The sequence below is a fragment of the Rissa tridactyla genome, chromosome 10 (assembly GCF_028500815.1).
Source record: "Rissa tridactyla isolate bRisTri1 chromosome 10, bRisTri1.patW.cur.20221130, whole genome shotgun sequence".
In the NCBI taxonomy this organism is placed as follows: Eukaryota; Metazoa; Chordata; class Aves; order Charadriiformes; family Laridae; genus Rissa; species Rissa tridactyla.
Window position 1 is genome coordinate 12,566,333 of NC_071475.1, and position 18,070 is coordinate 12,584,402.

The window sequence follows — 18,070 nt, forward strand, 5'->3', positions numbered from 1 at the left end:
CTAATTGGACAGAGGGGAAACCAAGCCGGGAAGGGAAGGGGCTTTGTGTCTGTGGTGCCGCAAACCTGCACCACGGCAGAGCTGGAGCTGGGAAGCTGCAGCAGAACCTCGGGTCCCTGCCCCGATTTCTGCAGATTTCTGGGTATACGTGTTAGAATTTCCGTCTCAGGGCAGCAAAGCTACTGTGAGGGAAACCACTCCTCTCCTGCCACGGCAAGAGAAATACTACGAAGAACGCAGGTGAGGATTTTTAGATGCAGTAAATCCCTGTGTGCGCAAATATATAATACAGACAAGCAATACTACTTTGAAATATTCTGGTATCCCTCAATGTAATAAATATTTTATTAGAGTAATAGAAAAAAATGCATACAGATAACCATAGGATACACACACAACTGGAAGTTTAAGGATAAATTTCAAACTTTTCAATATGAAACAAGGTACTCGGTACATATCTCATGGAGATATATAACTAGAAATTAAATAATACAATGTAATCGCGTGAAAAATGGCAATACAGGAACATGGACTAGAATTTTGTGAAACAAGAATAGAAAGATTCACCCTTTGTTGCATGAAACATATCTATATACTTACTAGTAACACCTGGTTTTCCATCTCCCACCCGCCCCCCCATTTGCAAGTGTCTGAAAACATCACTGGTTAGCCACATTGAAAAGCAACTAGCCATTTATAACTATATATGTACAGTATATACAGATCTTGCTTACTTCAACAGTTAGCACATACTTTCATCTGGATGTAATACTAATAAGGTAATTTGCTATTTGAATGCATATCAAGGTATTTTTTTCTACAGTGCTACCATAATTTCATTAATCCTGGTTCTCTCCCTTTATTTTTCTGTGTGTTGTAATAACACTGTGAGATGAAAAAAAAAAACCAAAACATTTAAAAAGGATCTGCTTTATGTCACATGAACACTTGCTCTACCGCGTGCGTGGGCAGCTCTCAAAGGTGGCTGAAAGGCTGATTTGAGTAAAGTCACATGTACCGGGTTTAACGTATCTTTAATATATTGCTATGAAAGAAAGCACAGATTTCTCTATAATAGCAAGCCTGAAGTGTCTTTGTGTAATTCGTTTATTATAACCTATAGTATTGCCATAAATGTACCAGAATCATATGACAGTACCGGGGTGCATTGGAGTGCCAGACCAGGTGACAGTTTTGAATCGGTTAAAGAGCAGCAGGAAGGAGAATTATGAATGTAACACTGAATTAAGGACGAGTTATAGCGCAGTGCAGTAGACAAAAGAGCAAGCTAATCTGGGGCTGTGTATCTGGAAGCACCACAAGGTAGGGAGGTGGTAGCAGTCCCCTTTCGTAAGGCCATGGTGCAACCGCATTTCAATAACGCTTACAGCGGCGCACTTCTGTTAGTGGAACACACTGACCGGAGTTCAGAGAAGGGCAACAAAAATGATCCTGAAGGTGGGAGAACTCGGTTATGAATAAACAACCTGATTAAGAAATATAAGGTGGGGATATAAGGAAATTAACTTCTAAATCTATTGCTGGAGAGGAAGGGTAGGTGTTTGAAAAGGTACATAAACGTACGCTGTGATAAAACAGAGAGCCGCCTTTGAAACACGGCTGGGAAATCATTTCTTAAGAGTGGAAGCCCGGCCTCTTGGACACCCCAACGTGGGCGGTGCAAAACTAACATCCAGACTGTGACTCTCTCTACCTTCCAGCTTTGATTTCTTGCTAGATTTATAATAACTTCTATAAAGGGCAGTAAGAAAACTGATCCAAGCCTACCGGATTATGACACCGACTTAAGAATGGCCGCTTGGTCGACATGTTATCATCCTACTGAAATGCCACGTCTCTGATTTCATCTTTCGCATGTAGAATGTTATCGTAACAACGCAGAACATACCCCAAAGAATTCAGTGTCGCTGCAAAAATGGAGTTTCTCTCTGAGCTAAGCTCTTCCTCGGAACTCTGATCCCAGTGCCATTGCTCTCCCTCTCTCTTACATTGTATCTGACGTATGTAATATGTAAACTCCTTTGGTTCAAGTATTAAGGCATTTTAGTTTCCTTTTTAAAGGATTTGCTAAACTTTATACGATATTTTTTACTTCAACCTACAGTGAAATATAAAGAATTTAAAAACACTTCAGGATAGAAGAAAAACATGCATTAACCACTGCAGTTTTTTTTTTTTTTTTTAAAAAAAGCACTTTTCTGTAGTAACCGATTCTTTTTTTTTTCCTTTGCCAGCAAATGAAAATGTATCATCACAACACTGAATTAAGAATCAAGGAAAGTATTGTTGGTAAGAAGCTGGATGCACTGAAGATATTCAAGACTGAAGGACCAGAACCTCTCGCATCCATACCTGCGACAAATGAAAAAGGTCAGGATTAAATGAAAGCATGAGTCAAATTATTACTCTTCCTCGATGCTAAGCAAAAATTACTGTAAATTATTATTTCTGACAAGCAATTAAAATTCACAAAAGTACACTAAATATTTTAAAACTACAGAAATGTATTGCAAAATGCTGACACTGTACAAATGGTCTTTACTTTCAAGGTAATAATAAAAAAAAAAAGAAAAGTAAAAAAATCTAACGTTTTTAATACTGATTTACATGGTAATTTACCAGTTCAATAGAATGAAGTTTGTCATGTGTAAGGGCATGAAGACTGTTAATTGCTTTTCTTTTTATTACGTTATTACCATATAACATAGAAGCATTAATTCTTTTTTCTCCCCATCTGTAAGGACTCAGTTCCTGCAAAGACAAGCTGTGACAACCGCTGGGTGTCAACTGCAAAGTCAGTAATGATTCATAAGGCAGGGACGTGTCTCTTTATACCGTGGCTGGTATAAAGGAGGTTCTGATAGTGGCTGGGGACCCTGCATAAACACGTGGCAAAATAATAGTGATTCGGCTTCAACTTACTGGCTAGTCTGGGAATCACGATCTGGTCGCTGCTAGTGCCGTCTCCACCATCAGTTGTTGCTTTTACTTCTATAATGTAATCTTCGTTAAACTGGAGCAGAAGTTCAGCGGTTGTCTTGTCCGTGTTCAGCACGTTCATGTCGCTCTGGCTGCTGGTCCTGTACAAAACCTGCCACACAAGCAAACAGCTGAAATGCGTCATCTCTTCCACGAGGACCTGCCCTGCAATTTTTATATGTGTTCCCTGGAAACAAGGTTTCAGTCTTTAAAAAACTCTGATGAGAGAAAAGATCTGATTTTTTTTCAGTTAATATTATAGGGCAGAATTACATTTAAAGAAAGAAAGTAACATCGATCAAGCTCTTTTATTCCAGCTTTCATCTAAAATGGCACAATGTATAATGATAACAAATGAGTAATATATTCTATTGAGTACGTCAATAATGTATTGTTCTATAAATTATCCCATCATTTGCAATCTGTCATTATCTAGATCAACTGCTTATGCCAGTACATGGTTTGGGAAGGAGAGAACTAATCAAAATTACAGACTGTGTTGGAAGATGTTCTGCAAGTGCTGAGTGATTATTGTGTCATGAAACCTAACAGCGTTTGCTGGGGTCCTGCGTTTTAAGGAACGGGAGGTAGAGCTATGGCTGCTCTGGCATTTTCAGTGTCATTTGTTGGCTCTTCCCTTCCTGGCAAACCAACTTTTGTTAACCGTACTGCCCTTGCCTTCTGTGATAAAAAAGACCCCCTAAGTGCTTTACTTCAGTAAAATTAACCAGCTTTAATCAAAATTCGGTTTATCCTTGTATACTCAGCAACGTTTGTTACCCTCAGGGGAACCCAAAATTGTGGGAGACAGAGTATGCTAGTTTGGAACTCTTCATGGTAAGTTTTTAGGTCAGCTACTATCTATGAAACTAGGTGGCTTATCTAAGCTGTAAACATGTATTTCTTGCCAATACACCTCAGAACACGGCACAGTCAGGTCTTCAGCATAAATCTTTTATGCAGGAATATATCATGTGGGGTCCAGCTGTACGCTGCTCATTGAGAACATCCTCAGATATTCTCTTAAACATACTTAAGATATATGACATTTAAATACTTGGCCATTTGTGCGCTGATCAGATTTAGAGCAGCTGTAGTAATGTAGTTTCTATCAAGCCAATGAGCATGTCCCACAGTAGGCAAGAAGAAAAAGGTTTAAGAATATCAGTTTGATGTTATGTGATACGAATAAAATATACCTGGCCAGCAATGGAAACTATATCCATCAGCTAAATCTTGGATTATTTGCTTTCTTTCCAAATGTTATACATTGGGATAAGTTTTTTATGTTTATAATAAGTATTATATATGTTATAACATCCAAGTGTTATACATTTGGACAAGGGGGATTCCAAGAGCTGGCAGCAATGCCTGCAGTCCTGGCTCTGTCTGCTTGAGCAGGAAAAGGCTTTTAGTGAACCATTAATGGTAAGAGCACCACGGTTTATGAGACACGGTTAGAACATGATTTAAATCTATAAAAAGGAGACACTACTGAAATGGTTTAGATGTTTTGTGCATCTTCTGAACTTACTGCCTTGCAAATCAACAAGAAAAGGCAAACACTGGATTGCTTTCAGGTATGTCACTGGCCTGTTTTCACTTACCTTATACCCGGTCACCTCGGACTCGTTCTCCATAGCTCTGACTTCCTCCCAGCTGAGGATTACTCTGGAGTCGGTGACATTCCACATAACGTTTCCTGGCGGTTGACTGGGTGCTTCAAACACATAATAAAAGCATGACTTTAATGTAATTGGCATTAGTGATTTATTCTACAGTAGGAAATAATAGTTCAGGTAATTGACTGTCATTACGTGTTGGATGCAAAAGCAACTCCAGTGCAGCCTCGTCGCTTGTACACTTTATGGTTCAGCGACTAAATTGGAAAAACAGAAAGAAGGAAAAATAGAATGGCACATAAATGTTATTTCTGAAGTTGCATTATCTGTTGATGGTCCTTCATTAAATACAGCCGAACAAAAGCATGTGTCTTGGGACACGGGTGATCAATTAGAGCAAATTCTAATGAAACCAATGATGGTAACAGACGATTTCTGGTTTTAGTGTATTGCCAAGAATAAGCAAATACTTCACAATAGATTATTTATTAGACAAATTTAGCCTTAGTCAATATTCAAATCTACACGCTATGCTGATTTACTTTTACATGTTTGTAACGTAAAAATATTTGACAGGTTTTTTTTGTTCTTTTAACTCAAGGTGTGATTTTGAACCGCAGTCTGTACCAGTTCTGTATCTGCAGCTGGAACAATAGTGGGATTCGGCCAAGGAAATCTACTGTGGTTTTTTTGTTCATTAACAATCTGAGACTGTTATTTTCAAAAGGAGCAGTATGCTTTTGGCTGTACGCTTTAATATATCTTGAAACTGCCAAGCTTTCAGGGAAGGTGAAGGTAAGTACAAACCTCTTAAGATGCCTCAAGTTGGTTTCCCAGAAAATGGGTCACGCAGTGACACAATCAACGATTAAAATCTTTTCTAAATGTGTTAAGGAAAACAATTTACTGTTGCTGTCACCTAGTGGAGGCAACTGCTGCTTAGGTGGACTGTGCTACACTTTGATGCTGAAGGTTCCAGTATTAAACACTGACAGTGGTTTTAAACACTCCCGGGCATGTGCTTATGGGATTTTTTTTTTCCCGTCTTGTATTTTCAAACTCTTTCACACAGGTAGCTCCCTGCCTTCTTTCTGCGAGCAGTCAGATCAAAACCCACCTGAATTATACTTCTTAACACAATCTAGACGCAAAAATGTAAGAACAAGACATAAAAGAATTATGCTAAAGTCAAACCACCACTCACAGGTAAGTTTTTGCAGTATTGGCCTTGTTCTATATACTAAATAGGTTTTTAACTGATGCACTAATAGTCACTTTTTGTAAATGTAAGAGATTGTTTTACTCCTGAGAATTAAATATTACAGCATATATATGAATAGTTTTCACACTCAGATATTAAAGCTGAATTTCAAAAGAAATGAGTCATTCTTTTAAATCCACAACAAAATAATCTTCATTTTTTCAGATGCCATATTAATAATTATATATAAAACCCAGTAAGCCTCTATCTACCACTTGACTTATGGAAGTGATTCAGAAGGCTCCAGTTCACTTCAGATACCAAAATTTCCAGTAATCTTCAGTGTTCAGAACTGCAGAACGTAATTTATAGTAGGTCAGATCCTGAACCACCATGTCATGTAAGTCCATGTCCAAATCAGCTACATGGATTTCTCTGAGACTCCTCAGATGCTTCAGGTTGGTGAGGTACACTAGTATTTCTCTGAATTAGAAACGATGGACAGAACATTTTCTTGTACTTTAAGACCTTCTCAATATGAAATAATTGTAACATCTCGCCTTATAAACTTAGGCAAGTCTTCCCCAGTTATTTGCCATTTTACATAGCAGTATTTTAGAAAACAACACTACACTTGTTATATTGGGCTAGGAACACGAATGCTTATTTCAAATATAAAAGCAGAGACACTTTTACGGTCAAAGACAAACACTGAATTTTCAATCTTGAAATATATTGCCAACTGAAGTTAAGTATTTGTGTTTCCTGATATGGTTAATACTAAGAAGCATCGTGTAGGTCACGTGGTGAATGTAAAGGCAAAGGTGCATGGACATCCTTTGCAGTGAAAAACACATCAATCACAAATATTCAAGTTAAGGTAGAAATTGGGATTGATCAAATGAAAAATCAGTTTCTGCTGCAGCGGTACAGAGAATTATTTGTCTTAGTTAATTCAACTAGTAGCAGAATCCTTCTGACTGACGTTACACTGTACTGCAGTGGTTTTGCTCTCTTTAGTCACTAGCAAGATACGTGGACATAACACAACTAATTTTTCTTTTTAATTATTTCAAATAGCAGCCTTGTTGACTAAGGGCCTGATGCAGATCCTGTTCAAATCAGTGGGATCAGGTGCTTGTCCAGCTCTCGTTCACACATCCTAAAGGCAGCGTTCACTAAAAAAGGACTGAAAAATCCCTGACCAGGCTGGCACAACCTCTAGTGAGCAGCCAGTAGCTACAAGGATGATTAATTAGGAAGACCTTTCCATCACATGTTAGGTACAGGCTACAGACAGTGAGTTACCGCTGATCAGCCAGTTCACGGTAACTATGCACGTAATATATTTAAACTTTAGCAAATATGTTAATCTAAGTTGGCTTAGTCGTCAGTGACAGAGAGGGACACTTGTTTCTGCATATAATAGTTTCTGATAAACTAGCTTATTTCATAATATTGATGATGTGACTACTTTTGGTAGAAGGATGTTAAATGACTATTCCAGGGAATTTGACCTTTCGGACAGATTTAATTGTACATTCTTGTGAGTCCGACAGAAATACTTCAAGACTGATGACTGATTCTGAGTTGTATTACAACACAAGAGCATACTAAAAATATTTCCATTTGTAGAAAAATTAGTGCACCCTTTTGACAAGCTGTTCTCCAGCTTAATTTCTCCTTTTAATAGTAAAGTGGCCTCTTGAGTAATTTGTTCAAGGGGAAACAATGGACATGAAGGATTGTTTTGCATGAATTGTATAAGGATCATTGCATTTCAAAAGCCATGCCCTAGAGAACTTATAAATATGTTATAAAACCCTGAAAAATTCAACAAGTTGCTGTGGTTTTCCTTCCAAATAACAGAAATTTTTCTTTTAGCATTCTTCCAGTCACTAGAAGAATAATAATGGTTTGATGCGGAAATTATAAATCTAACTGCAGCTCCACCGGCACAACTGAGTTTTACTTACTCATCCCACTAAAGTAGCAGAGGGTAGAAAATGGAAGATCTATACTCGATTTAATTGTGTAACTCCTCTAGTCTGTATGAAAATTTAGGTCATTTATGCGTATTGTGATTCCCAGTAATGTGCCTATTTTTCATTTCCCTGCAAGTGCTACCACACCATTGTCTCTCCCCACTTTAAATTCAGGTACTTACGTGTCTTTTTTGTGGTAGCATTTACTGTGGCACTAAAGGGACCTGCTCCAGCGCTGTTGTAAGCACGGACAGCTGTGTAGTATGCTAAGTTGCTCTTCAAGCCTGTTATTCTTATTGATGTCTCATTCCCTGCAGCTTTGACTCTGTTTGAAGACTCTTCTTTTCCCCCATTATTCCAGTACCTAACCTAGGAGATATGAAACAAAACCATTTAAAATCTTGCATGGAACGGACTGTTCACCCACAGCATTGCATTTGACTCTTTTAAGTGCATTTTTTTTTCTCAGCTGAAAAAGGCAGAAATACATTAAAGTTTCAAAAATATGTTTACTCTGTAAAAAATAATTCTTATCCTTCTGCCTTTCACGCTTGCTCCTGTTTTTAGTGTGACTGTAGGAAAAAGGGAACCAAAATATTAGATCTTGCTTGAATTAAAAAATGACAAGATGAAAATCATTACTTCATCTAAAAAGTAAAGAAGTTAAACTCAGAAAACTGTATCATAGAAAATGGTTTCTTTGGAAGTAAATGTAATTCTGAAAAATATGTCTGTTTGAAAATACTGTTAGACAGACACATGACTATCTGCACAGGAAGCAAAACGCAATTTTACTGCGTTCTTCATTTTCAAAGGTACTTAGAAGAAAATATCCTTTTTGGTGTAGGTGGGCCAGAAAGCAAGATGTGCAGTAATCTTTTGTAAATTAGGTATTTCTAGAGCCTAACACTATAGCTGTTTGCTTTGATTTTCAAATATTTTTGTGAAAAAATTCAGTTTAACAGAATCTTGATTTCTGAATAGCTGGAAAATTTCTGGGGAGAAGGACTGGGCTGAGAGATCACTTGTGTCTTCAGTCCCAAGTCCTGCAGCCCATCAGCGGAGGGTCTTGCAGAACGTCCTCCCCACAGAACACTTGATACAGGCCCAGACCTAGTGCCAAACGCCACAGCTATCAGTTGTCCCTGGAAAGGAACCGCAATGACAACATTCCCCATACTCTAGGGTCCTGCAGAAGTGAAACACGCATTGGGTTAAATGCTCAGCTGCGCTCTGGCCATCAGCCTGCACCAGCCTTCTGGGTCACGGCCCAGACACTCTCCCACAAGACATGGGAGTGTATTTTAAATGCATTTACCTCGTAACCCAGTAACCTTCCGCTACTCATCTTCCAGGGAATGGCTGTCCAGGAGACCTCGATGACAGAGGATGACAGACTTGTCGCAGACACCCCAGAGGGTGCTATGCTTGGCTCTGCATTTGGAAATCAATAAATGAGAGAGCAGCAGCATTGGTGACTGTGGAAATAAACACGTCCATGATCAAGTGATCTCATTTCTATTAACTGTGGCTACATTCTCTGATGAAACATCTCATGTTTAATATCCGAAGGTAACTCAGTCAATCTGGAGATAACTCAATCACATACCTTCTTCAGCTGAAAAAACTGTGGTTACTGAACTAAATGGCCCTTCTCCTTTATTGTTGTAGACACCAACTTTGACTTCATATGGGGAAAAGGGCAAGATGCTTTCATTCCTGAAGACGTATCTTGGTGTGTCAGGAGAGGTGACCACAGTCTGGATCCATGTTGTGGTGCCAAAGGGGCGGAAAGCAACGACATAGCCAAATCCTTCTCCGTTTTGTAATTCTTCAGGGATGGGCTGTGAGAAAAGCAACAGACAACAGAAGTCTGGGATGCTCCATACAGCATGGGACACGTTTTGCAGGAAGAAGGTACCAACAGACTAAAGTATGCGACTGTAACCAGGTTCTGGTACTGAATTTGGGATCATTCCATCAGCAAGTTAACTCTGGTACAGCAGAGGAAAACATGTTGCTTCGAACCTATTCTAAGGTTTGCACTTGAGGAAGAGAACAATTTTCAGGTATATGCCTTGTTTTCTACTAAGTTTTAAGACACTCTTCAGTAAATACAGTATTTTTTTTTTCAATTTCACAATTCATAGTTCATAAAAAATTAAAAATTGCTTAGTCAACTATTACAGAATCCAATACTGCCTTTGTACAGTGGCTTACACCATCCTCTGATGTGATTATGATTTGGTAACCACAAGAGTAGTCAATGTTAACTGACAGTATGTTAATATTTTTTCACTCATTAAAAAGGGGATACATAATATAAAGTAGTGTCTGATTGTTTGTATTGGCTAGTACACACATCCAGAGTTAATGGTAGGAAAGCAAGAACTGCAAATTTGCACTGAAAAGCATCATTCTTGGGCTCAACCTTTGAGGAACACGCTTTCCTCTTCCCCTGCCCTCCTGCCCCCTTTTTAGCGTTAACATTTGTTTGAGAACAGAAGCAATTTCAGACAAACGAACTAAATTTCCTACTGATTGCCGTCTAGCACAGTAACACATGAAAGCAAACGAGGGAAGGCAAATTGTGCGCAGCTCACATTACAGAATGTTACCCAGCACATATACATCCTAGATGAGAAGCTCCTGCAGCCAGGGAAATTCATCTTTTAAGAGTTTGAATGAAAACAATCATTCTCTGAAGAAAATTGCTTGCCAGAAAACTTACATCCCATGTTATGACCAGTTCAGACCTGCTGCCTCCTCCCCCACTGACTTCAGATGGGGGAATTTCAGGAGCTGTGAAAAGGGAACATACAGCTGTTCACGCGGGTAGGTGCAAGAGAAGACATCATACACCATTAACCTCATGCTCTGAATGAAGCTGACCCGGTTGCATTCATATCGCTTTGGCAACTCAAAGCACATTTTTTTGAGGCAGGGTGGGCAGTTTTGGAAAGCCCCAGCCCCTCCCTGCATTCACCCTCCTGTTTGCCATTCCAGGGGCAGGCTGATGTTTGTCTGCGCAGCTGAAGACCCTCACTGGCTTGCAGACTGAACCCTGTATGCTAATATTTATGAACTTCTAAGAATTGGAGGCATGCTTCACTTTTTTTTTTTTAAAATAGGGCTAACCTATGCAGACGTCTTAGACAAGGGAGTTATTCCAAGTAAACTCCCGGGGTTTTAATTGACGTGCTCTTCTGAGCCACATGCTTGTTACATGGAAGGTGTACGCTGATCAAACACTAGGAATGAAAAAAACCCCTGTCAAAATTAACCTCTTTCCATCCATTAGTACCTTCAGCCTCTGCAGCACTGCCTGAACTGACAGACTTTGGCATACTAAATACAGTTTAAAGGTATTTAGATGTTACGCTTCTGTGATCTTCAGTAATGCAACACAAACTGTCCCACAGCTAAATGGAAAAATCAGGAACAAACTAACTATAGGCTTTTATATTTGATGGTGATTCCAAGCTTGTCTGCAAAGAGCCAAGGATATGAATGCTCCTTTTTTTTTTTTGGTTAATATTCAAGACTGTTGAATTAAAAACAAATAGAAGAACCCACTAACCTGCCTCTTCAGTTCTTACTTTTTCTGAGGGTAAACTAGGTTCTCCACCTCCTATTTTGTTACTGGCAACTACACGAAATTCATATTCAACCCAAGGATTTAAATCCACTACTGTGGTTGTGAATGTTTTTCCATCGATCACGTCTGGAACTATTACAAACGAAAAGAAAGAAAGAAAAAAAAAAAAGAAACTAAGAACACAGTGTCCCTGGTCAAAAACATTTCAACAGAGCCTGTAACAAGAATTGTGTTTTACCTGTTGTAACTCGCTGCCAGCCAACTGAAAAGGGCGTCCTTGCTTGTATGGTGTAGGCGGTTACTGGGCTGTGATTATCCGTACCTTCTTGCCAGGAGATCTGAGCCGTGGTATCAGTTATTTCATCCACTTTCACATGTTCGGGGGGCCCAGGTGAGCCTAGAATCAGATTGAAAAATATGCAGGGTTTTTGTAAAGTCAGTACCCTGGAAATCCCTAACATGGCAGTATGGATTCCCACCTTAGCGCTGTGGGAGGAAGAAAACAATTCAGCTCGGAATAAGAACACTTGTAATTATTATTTTACATTCACTAAACTTAACTCTGATAATCTAATTCTGAAATACTCAACTGCAGCACAGATGACAAGGTTTTGTGGCGGTTTTTTTTTTAAGGACCTTTGTTCAGCACAATCCCTCTATCTTTCTAATGTCTTTTACTTTAGTCCTCAATGTCCTCTTTTAATCTACTAATACATCGCTGTAGTCTGCCAATTTGTTATCTACAGCTGTTTTACTGTACAATGCACTCTAGTAATTTTTCAGCACAACATCTGATCGGCGCTCCAAGCCGCGGTTCAGTCAGGCGAGCTTTCTGCTGCCTTCTGGAAAATCCTGATTCTGGGCATCCTGGCAAAAAATGCTCATTTTTTTTTTTTGTCTCATCTGCACCAGTAAAGGGAGTTGAAATAACCCTCATTCCCTCTTGGCAGTGACTTGAACGACTGTCTGTGAGAAAAGAGGTGAAGTCAAGAGAGATTGTAGGGGTTTTTTTTGTGTGTGTATGGTTGGACTCGATGATCTCAAAGGTCCCTTCCAACCATGAAGATTCTATGATTCTATGATTCTAAGATTTATTATATCCTTCAGCTCTTAATTTCTCTGTGAAAAATTAAGTTTCATCCAAAAATTGAGCTAAAATTCTCCCTAAGTACAAGGTAGAATTACATAATTCAAGTCAGAGATGAACTGGGTTTTGTAATCTACAGTATCAGTTGCTTCTGTAATCTACAATACACCAAAGTTAGAAAATATGATTCATGGTAACTGAAGCTGAAATTTACCTCGTACGATAAGGTCGGCTGCAGACGCCACGCTATCCACATCTGTCTTCACCATACAAACGTATTTTCCACTGTGTTTCAGCTGGATGTTTCTAATCATTAAATCTCCTGATGCACTCTGTTGAAATACAAAGTTCTTATTAATGTCAATGTACTACCTTGTAATTTAATATTAAGATTGCTATTTGTAAATGGAAACGAAATCAACCAAAAATGGTGAAGATAAAGTTGCTCAAAAATTGCGCTGGCAGACAGCCTGCACATTATTACCCACAGCTGCTCCGCGGAAATTGTCTGTAAGCATTTTTCCTAATAAACACGAGGCAGTGTCCCTCTTGTACGGGACAAGTAAGCTACAACATGGTTGGCTCCTACTGGGAATGTACCTCCTGACTGCTAGTAGTCATGAAGAAAGTCAGCGCCCTGTGACCAACCCTTCGTCTCAAAGCCCTAAGAAAGAGAAGAACGTGGTTTCTGTGGCCATTAACCAATTTGTTTTCTTGACAGACTTTATAAGTCTAGTTATCACAGATTTTTAAGGAGTTCAGATGTGTAAATGACAAAGCTGGATTTGCTCCGTTCTACAGATTATTACGAGCACACTTTCATTTTGAGGTTGTACTACTTGGGCTAAATTCCCCATTTTACAAGTCTAAGTTCTATTCTGTGTTCGTCATTCCGTATTTGATCTTTTTTTTCCCCATTGGTCTCTCTCATAGCACAGCCCATGGTTGATCTGAATCAAGGGAAACGTAATTAAAACTTGAGTGATAACTGTAACTTCATATCATGTTCAGGCTCCTTGTATACCATTTGTTTTCTACGTCACTGAGTAGAGCACTTGATACTAAACTTTTTGTAGCCAGTGTCACTTCAAAAAATCTCCTCTTCCTGTCAGCTGAATTACTACTTTAACCCAGGTCACATCTTTTTTTCCAGGTGAAAAATCTCTCGGTCAGACTGCAATTTTTAAAAGTTTGGGTTTATTTGTTTGGTTTTTTTTTTTTTGATTTCTGGAGAAGCAGTGTTTCATTTGAGGACAGAACCCTATTTTGTGGATATTTTCAGCCACCTGGCCCTAAGATGGATTCTTACTCACACAACAGTTGGGGAGAAAGGGGAAGACATGATTCTGGAGTTTATTTTAGAATAATTAATTATTTAGGAAGAAAGAAACAATCTTTCCAAATTGCTGGGCATTATGTCTCACTTTACTCAACACGAGCTGACACCAATTCTGTCTGCTTCCCTTCCATGCGCGACACGATGCACAATGCCTGGTCTTCTGTGAAAACACAGCTGTAAGCATTTGCAGGACAATTCAACATCAGAAGTTGAGTCGAAAGCAATCTAAAATTGATCTACTTGATTGGAAGTGGATATTCAGGGAATGACCAACAATAGCAGCGCATACTCATAGGCAAACCGTGTTCTATATGAACTTATTTTAGTAAACTACATTTAAAATATCTCAACAAAGGGGACTGTCAAATAGAATAATTTTACTTGAAATAAAAAAAACCACTGAAAAATTAACACTACATTTGAATTATTTGTGGATATTTTGGGTAAGAATCCCAAAGTACTGGGGAAAACACAGAAAGCTGCAGGAGCAAAAAGCTCCCCTGTAGAAGGCACTCTCCCCTCCCAGGCTCTGCAGACCATCAGCAATATCCACATTCTTGCCTACCCAGATTAAATCTTTGCCAGCGTGGACAAGTCCAGATGACAGTAAGGTCACCTTCCTTCCTCCACGCTACACAGAATACAAATAAAGAGTGGTCCATGCAGTATGAACAGCTGCTGAAATTGCTTTTGCTTCTCCTGACTGCGTAACGGTCTCGCCCATTGCTGGGCTCTGTAAGCAGGTGATACCCCAACAGTTTAGAGGCAAGCTGTTCAAAATTTTGGAATCTGCTTGGTTTGCCATACTCTTTGTATAAGTCATCTGTCTACCAAAAAAAAAAGAGCAGTAAGGCAGTGTTACATCCTATATTTTTCTAACCATCTGGAAGACCAGGTGGTGGTCCCATAACGTTCCCACTACTACACGTCGGAGACCTCAGGCACGTGTGACAGGGACTTCCAAGACATCGTTACACAGAAATCTATCCATTCAAAAATTATTTTCCTTTTGCCGTGTTTATGACCGTCTGAAGTTATTTTTGCACAGCTATTTTCATTTAACAAATACACACTGCAACTACTGGAAGGCTTAGAACATATTTATGCTGTCTTATTTACTTACCACGGCCCACATATAACTCCAGGTGAAATTCTTCCACTGACCTTAATGTGATAGAAAGCCCATAAAATATTTTCGTGGACCTCTTGGTAACCTGTGAAGTTTTCTACTAACAAGCTTCAATCCCTCTTGACACAAATAGGAGTTTAAAAGAAAACACCTAAATGTCTGTATTTTATAAAACCCCCTCATTTTGTCCCTTATGAGAAATTTCCAAGTAGAACGTTCTAGATTCAGAGTTACGACTTAGCCAATAATCATCCTGGATTTTTCTTCATCACTAAATGAACTTTTTCTGAAAAATATTTCGATGCTTTTTTCCTCAGATGGGAAAAAAAAAACAAAGACACCTAAACAAGGCTTTGATTTGGAATTATACCTGTGTTTGTTTTAGGAAAAAGATGTAATTTTTAATGAGAAAAAAATGCTGCATTTTCCAATCAGCTTATGAAGCCTTCATTGAGCCAGTAAAACTGTCAGATTCAGGTTTTGATATGTTTTAACCTTTCCTTTCTAATATTACTATTGTATATACAACCAGAGTACAGCTGGGGGGAAATATTACTAAATAAATAAAGTCCGTGTAGCAATACTGGAAGGTAACGGGCTATGAAATCGGAGCATTCCCATTACAGCATGACAGATGGTCAGTTCGTAATTCTCAAAACATTTCTGTGCAAATGTACATGATATATGAAGATCTCATGGCTCCTACAAGGAAATCTCATCATCTCCACATGCACTTGTATTTAATCAATTGCAAACTGCAGAACAATCTGTGTGTTTGGCGCCTACTGATTAAATGCTAAATCTCCCGAGGTTTTACAGGCAAAAAGAAAAAAGTTAGGTGCTGAAACGTTGCAGTGTCACAGGCAGTAGTGTCTAACCCACAGCCATTTCTCTGCAGCAGGAGATCTGGCAAGAATATATGAAAGGAAACTTTATGAAGGCTTATAATGGGCAGTTTCATGCTGATGCTCAGCTGCTTGTTTTATTATCGCTTGGCCTTGGCTCGCACTGTAATAAGGCCTTTTGCTGTAATTGATTTCATTCTCCCGATACATCCTTCATCTGTCTTAATGCTTTACTTTTCATGTTTTGATTAGAAGGCTAAATTCTAAAAACAATTAACGTCACCATCCCCGTTCCCCACTCCCCAGCGGCATCTCTGCATCCTGCATAGGAAATACTGAAAGAGATCCATGGCTTCTCACCCGGGGAGGCTCAGGCAGCATGTTGAGGGATACACTAGGGATAAAAGTGCAGGAAAAATAAGGATAGATGGGATATTTTGTTTGGCTGGGGCTCACAAAGTCTGAGGCAAGTTCCTCAATCTACCATTGCTGTATTTCATGTGATCTTGGGAAAGTCACATAGGGTCAGGTGCAGAAACAGAAGTGGGCACTTGCAATACTTCAGGTCTAAAATCTAAGGTGATGTGCAGTAAACTATCTCAATGACTGATTTCCCTCCAACACAGAAGAAAATTCTACATGCTCAGAAGAGAAGAAACATCCTAATTTCACCCTGTTGAAAAAAGAAAACAAGCAAACCTGGCTGTGCTGCAGAAGACAAGGTGTTTGCAACTTACCCCTCCAACCTTCTCAAAATGAGAAGCATCTTTCTGGAAATCGGTGAGCGTTCCATTGAAATACCAGGTGAAGCTGATGTCCAGTATAGGATCGTGCTGAACCTGGCAAGGCAAAACGACACTTTCTCCGACAGTGACGTCCATGTTGGAAGGTGCCAGAATGATCCTGGTTGGCTCTGTTGAGAGCAGAAATATCAGTTACTGGATTCCTGTATTGCTGAGCTTTGCTCACTACTAATATTCTACCACGTTCTTCAAATCTGATTAATGACAGTCACTTCAAATTATGCAGCTGGACTGTAAATGCTGCTGCCCGACCCCTCTTGTTGGAGCATTGTGTCCTTGCACATTTACCAGTGGGAGCTACTCGACACTGAAAAGGTAAATGTTAACCTGCTGCGGACAGGCCAATATACTTTACAAAGCTAAATGCACTGCAACCCACAGCAATGAAATTACCGTTCAAGAGCGTGTGTGGTTCTCAGCAATAACACTCATGTTTTGGAGCAGGAAGCTGTAGTAGCAGCCACTGGGAAGATTAAGAGGTGGGAGTGAGAGAAGGAGCTAATAAAATCTGGAAACTAGAGGAAATCTACATAGAGTAGAATGCAGTGGATATTTGGGTCCATGTATCATATAGAATATAAATAGTGTCATTAAGAACAGCTGCTTGTTATTCCAGAATCACAGTAATGGAAAAAAATCTCAAGTACTGTAAGTACTGTAAAAATAAAATTTAATTCTAGAAATCCTTTGTATGTAATTCTATTATTTGTATATAAAGGGACATGAATCATTTAGGAGCACAGACTGAAAATGTGAAGCTGTTAATTCACTGAACAAGATAATTCCATTTGGATCTATGATATATATACGATATGTAATGCAGTAGGATATTAGATAATTCTGAGTTTGGAAAAAATCTTTCAGATATTCCAATCTTTAAAAAAGAATGTCACATTCTTCAGATAAACGTCACAAACTACTGGTCCTTTTAATCCAGTATCTCAGACAGCAGCTAGTAATGGATGACTGACTTAGAGGAAGGGGCAAGAACTTTTTTTACAACAATTATTTATCCTATTTGCTTTTGAAAGACTGTATTCTACTGCCCGTGGTGTCCCTGAACGCTCCTGCAGCTGGAGTTTCTACCACATATTTTCCATAAGCAAACAGCACATAGTTCCTTAGGGCTAAACAGATTTTGGACTGGAATATAAAATTACCTCACAATTTTTTTTTTGACTGCCATGTTTTTTTCCTCAACAAATTAAAAAACCCCCCAAAGTTAAAGGCATAATTGCACTGATTTAATATTTAGATAAGTGAGAGAAGGGAGATGAGTGTTCAGAACTCTCTCACATCTGAGAAATATCTTTGTCAAAGACAGAAAATCCCAGTCTGTTTCCTCTCAACTGAAAAAAAGATGTATAGCAAATATTCTTTTATTTTTTTTATACTGTTAAATATTTAACTTCTCACACTCTTTACTTTCTACCACATTAGCACTTTTTACTAAGCAAACTC

At 38.9% G+C, this 18,070-nt stretch overlaps 1 protein-coding gene and 1 long non-coding RNA gene across 2 annotated transcripts in view; one reads left to right on the plus strand and one right to left on the minus strand.

The window, feature by feature from the left end:
• Nucleotides 1-654: 654 nt before the first annotated feature.
• LOC128915792 (contactin-3-like) overlaps nucleotides 655-18,070 on the minus strand; it is a 113,483-nt gene continuing 96,067 nt past the window's right edge. The window contains exons 11-21 of the mRNA XM_054216568.1: nucleotides 16,544-16,719; nucleotides 12,708-12,825; nucleotides 11,645-11,803; nucleotides 11,389-11,538; nucleotides 10,540-10,610; nucleotides 9,418-9,652; nucleotides 9,127-9,242; nucleotides 7,991-8,177; nucleotides 4,608-4,720; nucleotides 2,944-3,112; nucleotides 655-2,373 (exon numbers count right to left, since the gene is read on the minus strand). Of these exons, the coding sequence (XP_054072543.1) occupies nucleotides 2,273-2,373; nucleotides 2,944-3,112; nucleotides 4,608-4,720; nucleotides 7,991-8,177; nucleotides 9,127-9,242; nucleotides 9,418-9,652; nucleotides 10,540-10,610; nucleotides 11,389-11,538; nucleotides 11,645-11,803; nucleotides 12,708-12,825; nucleotides 16,544-16,719 (1,595 nt within the window). The 3' untranslated portion in view covers nucleotides 655-2,272. The remainder of the gene's footprint in view (nucleotides 2,374-2,943; nucleotides 3,113-4,607; nucleotides 4,721-7,990; nucleotides 8,178-9,126; nucleotides 9,243-9,417; nucleotides 9,653-10,539; nucleotides 10,611-11,388; nucleotides 11,539-11,644; nucleotides 11,804-12,707; nucleotides 12,826-16,543; nucleotides 16,720-18,070) is intronic.
• LOC128915795 (uncharacterized) lies at nucleotides 9,158-16,546 on the plus strand. Its single transcript, XR_008468754.1, has 3 exons — nucleotides 9,158-9,380; nucleotides 9,480-9,877; nucleotides 16,433-16,546. It is a non-coding gene; the product is annotated as an uncharacterized LOC128915795 (long non-coding RNA).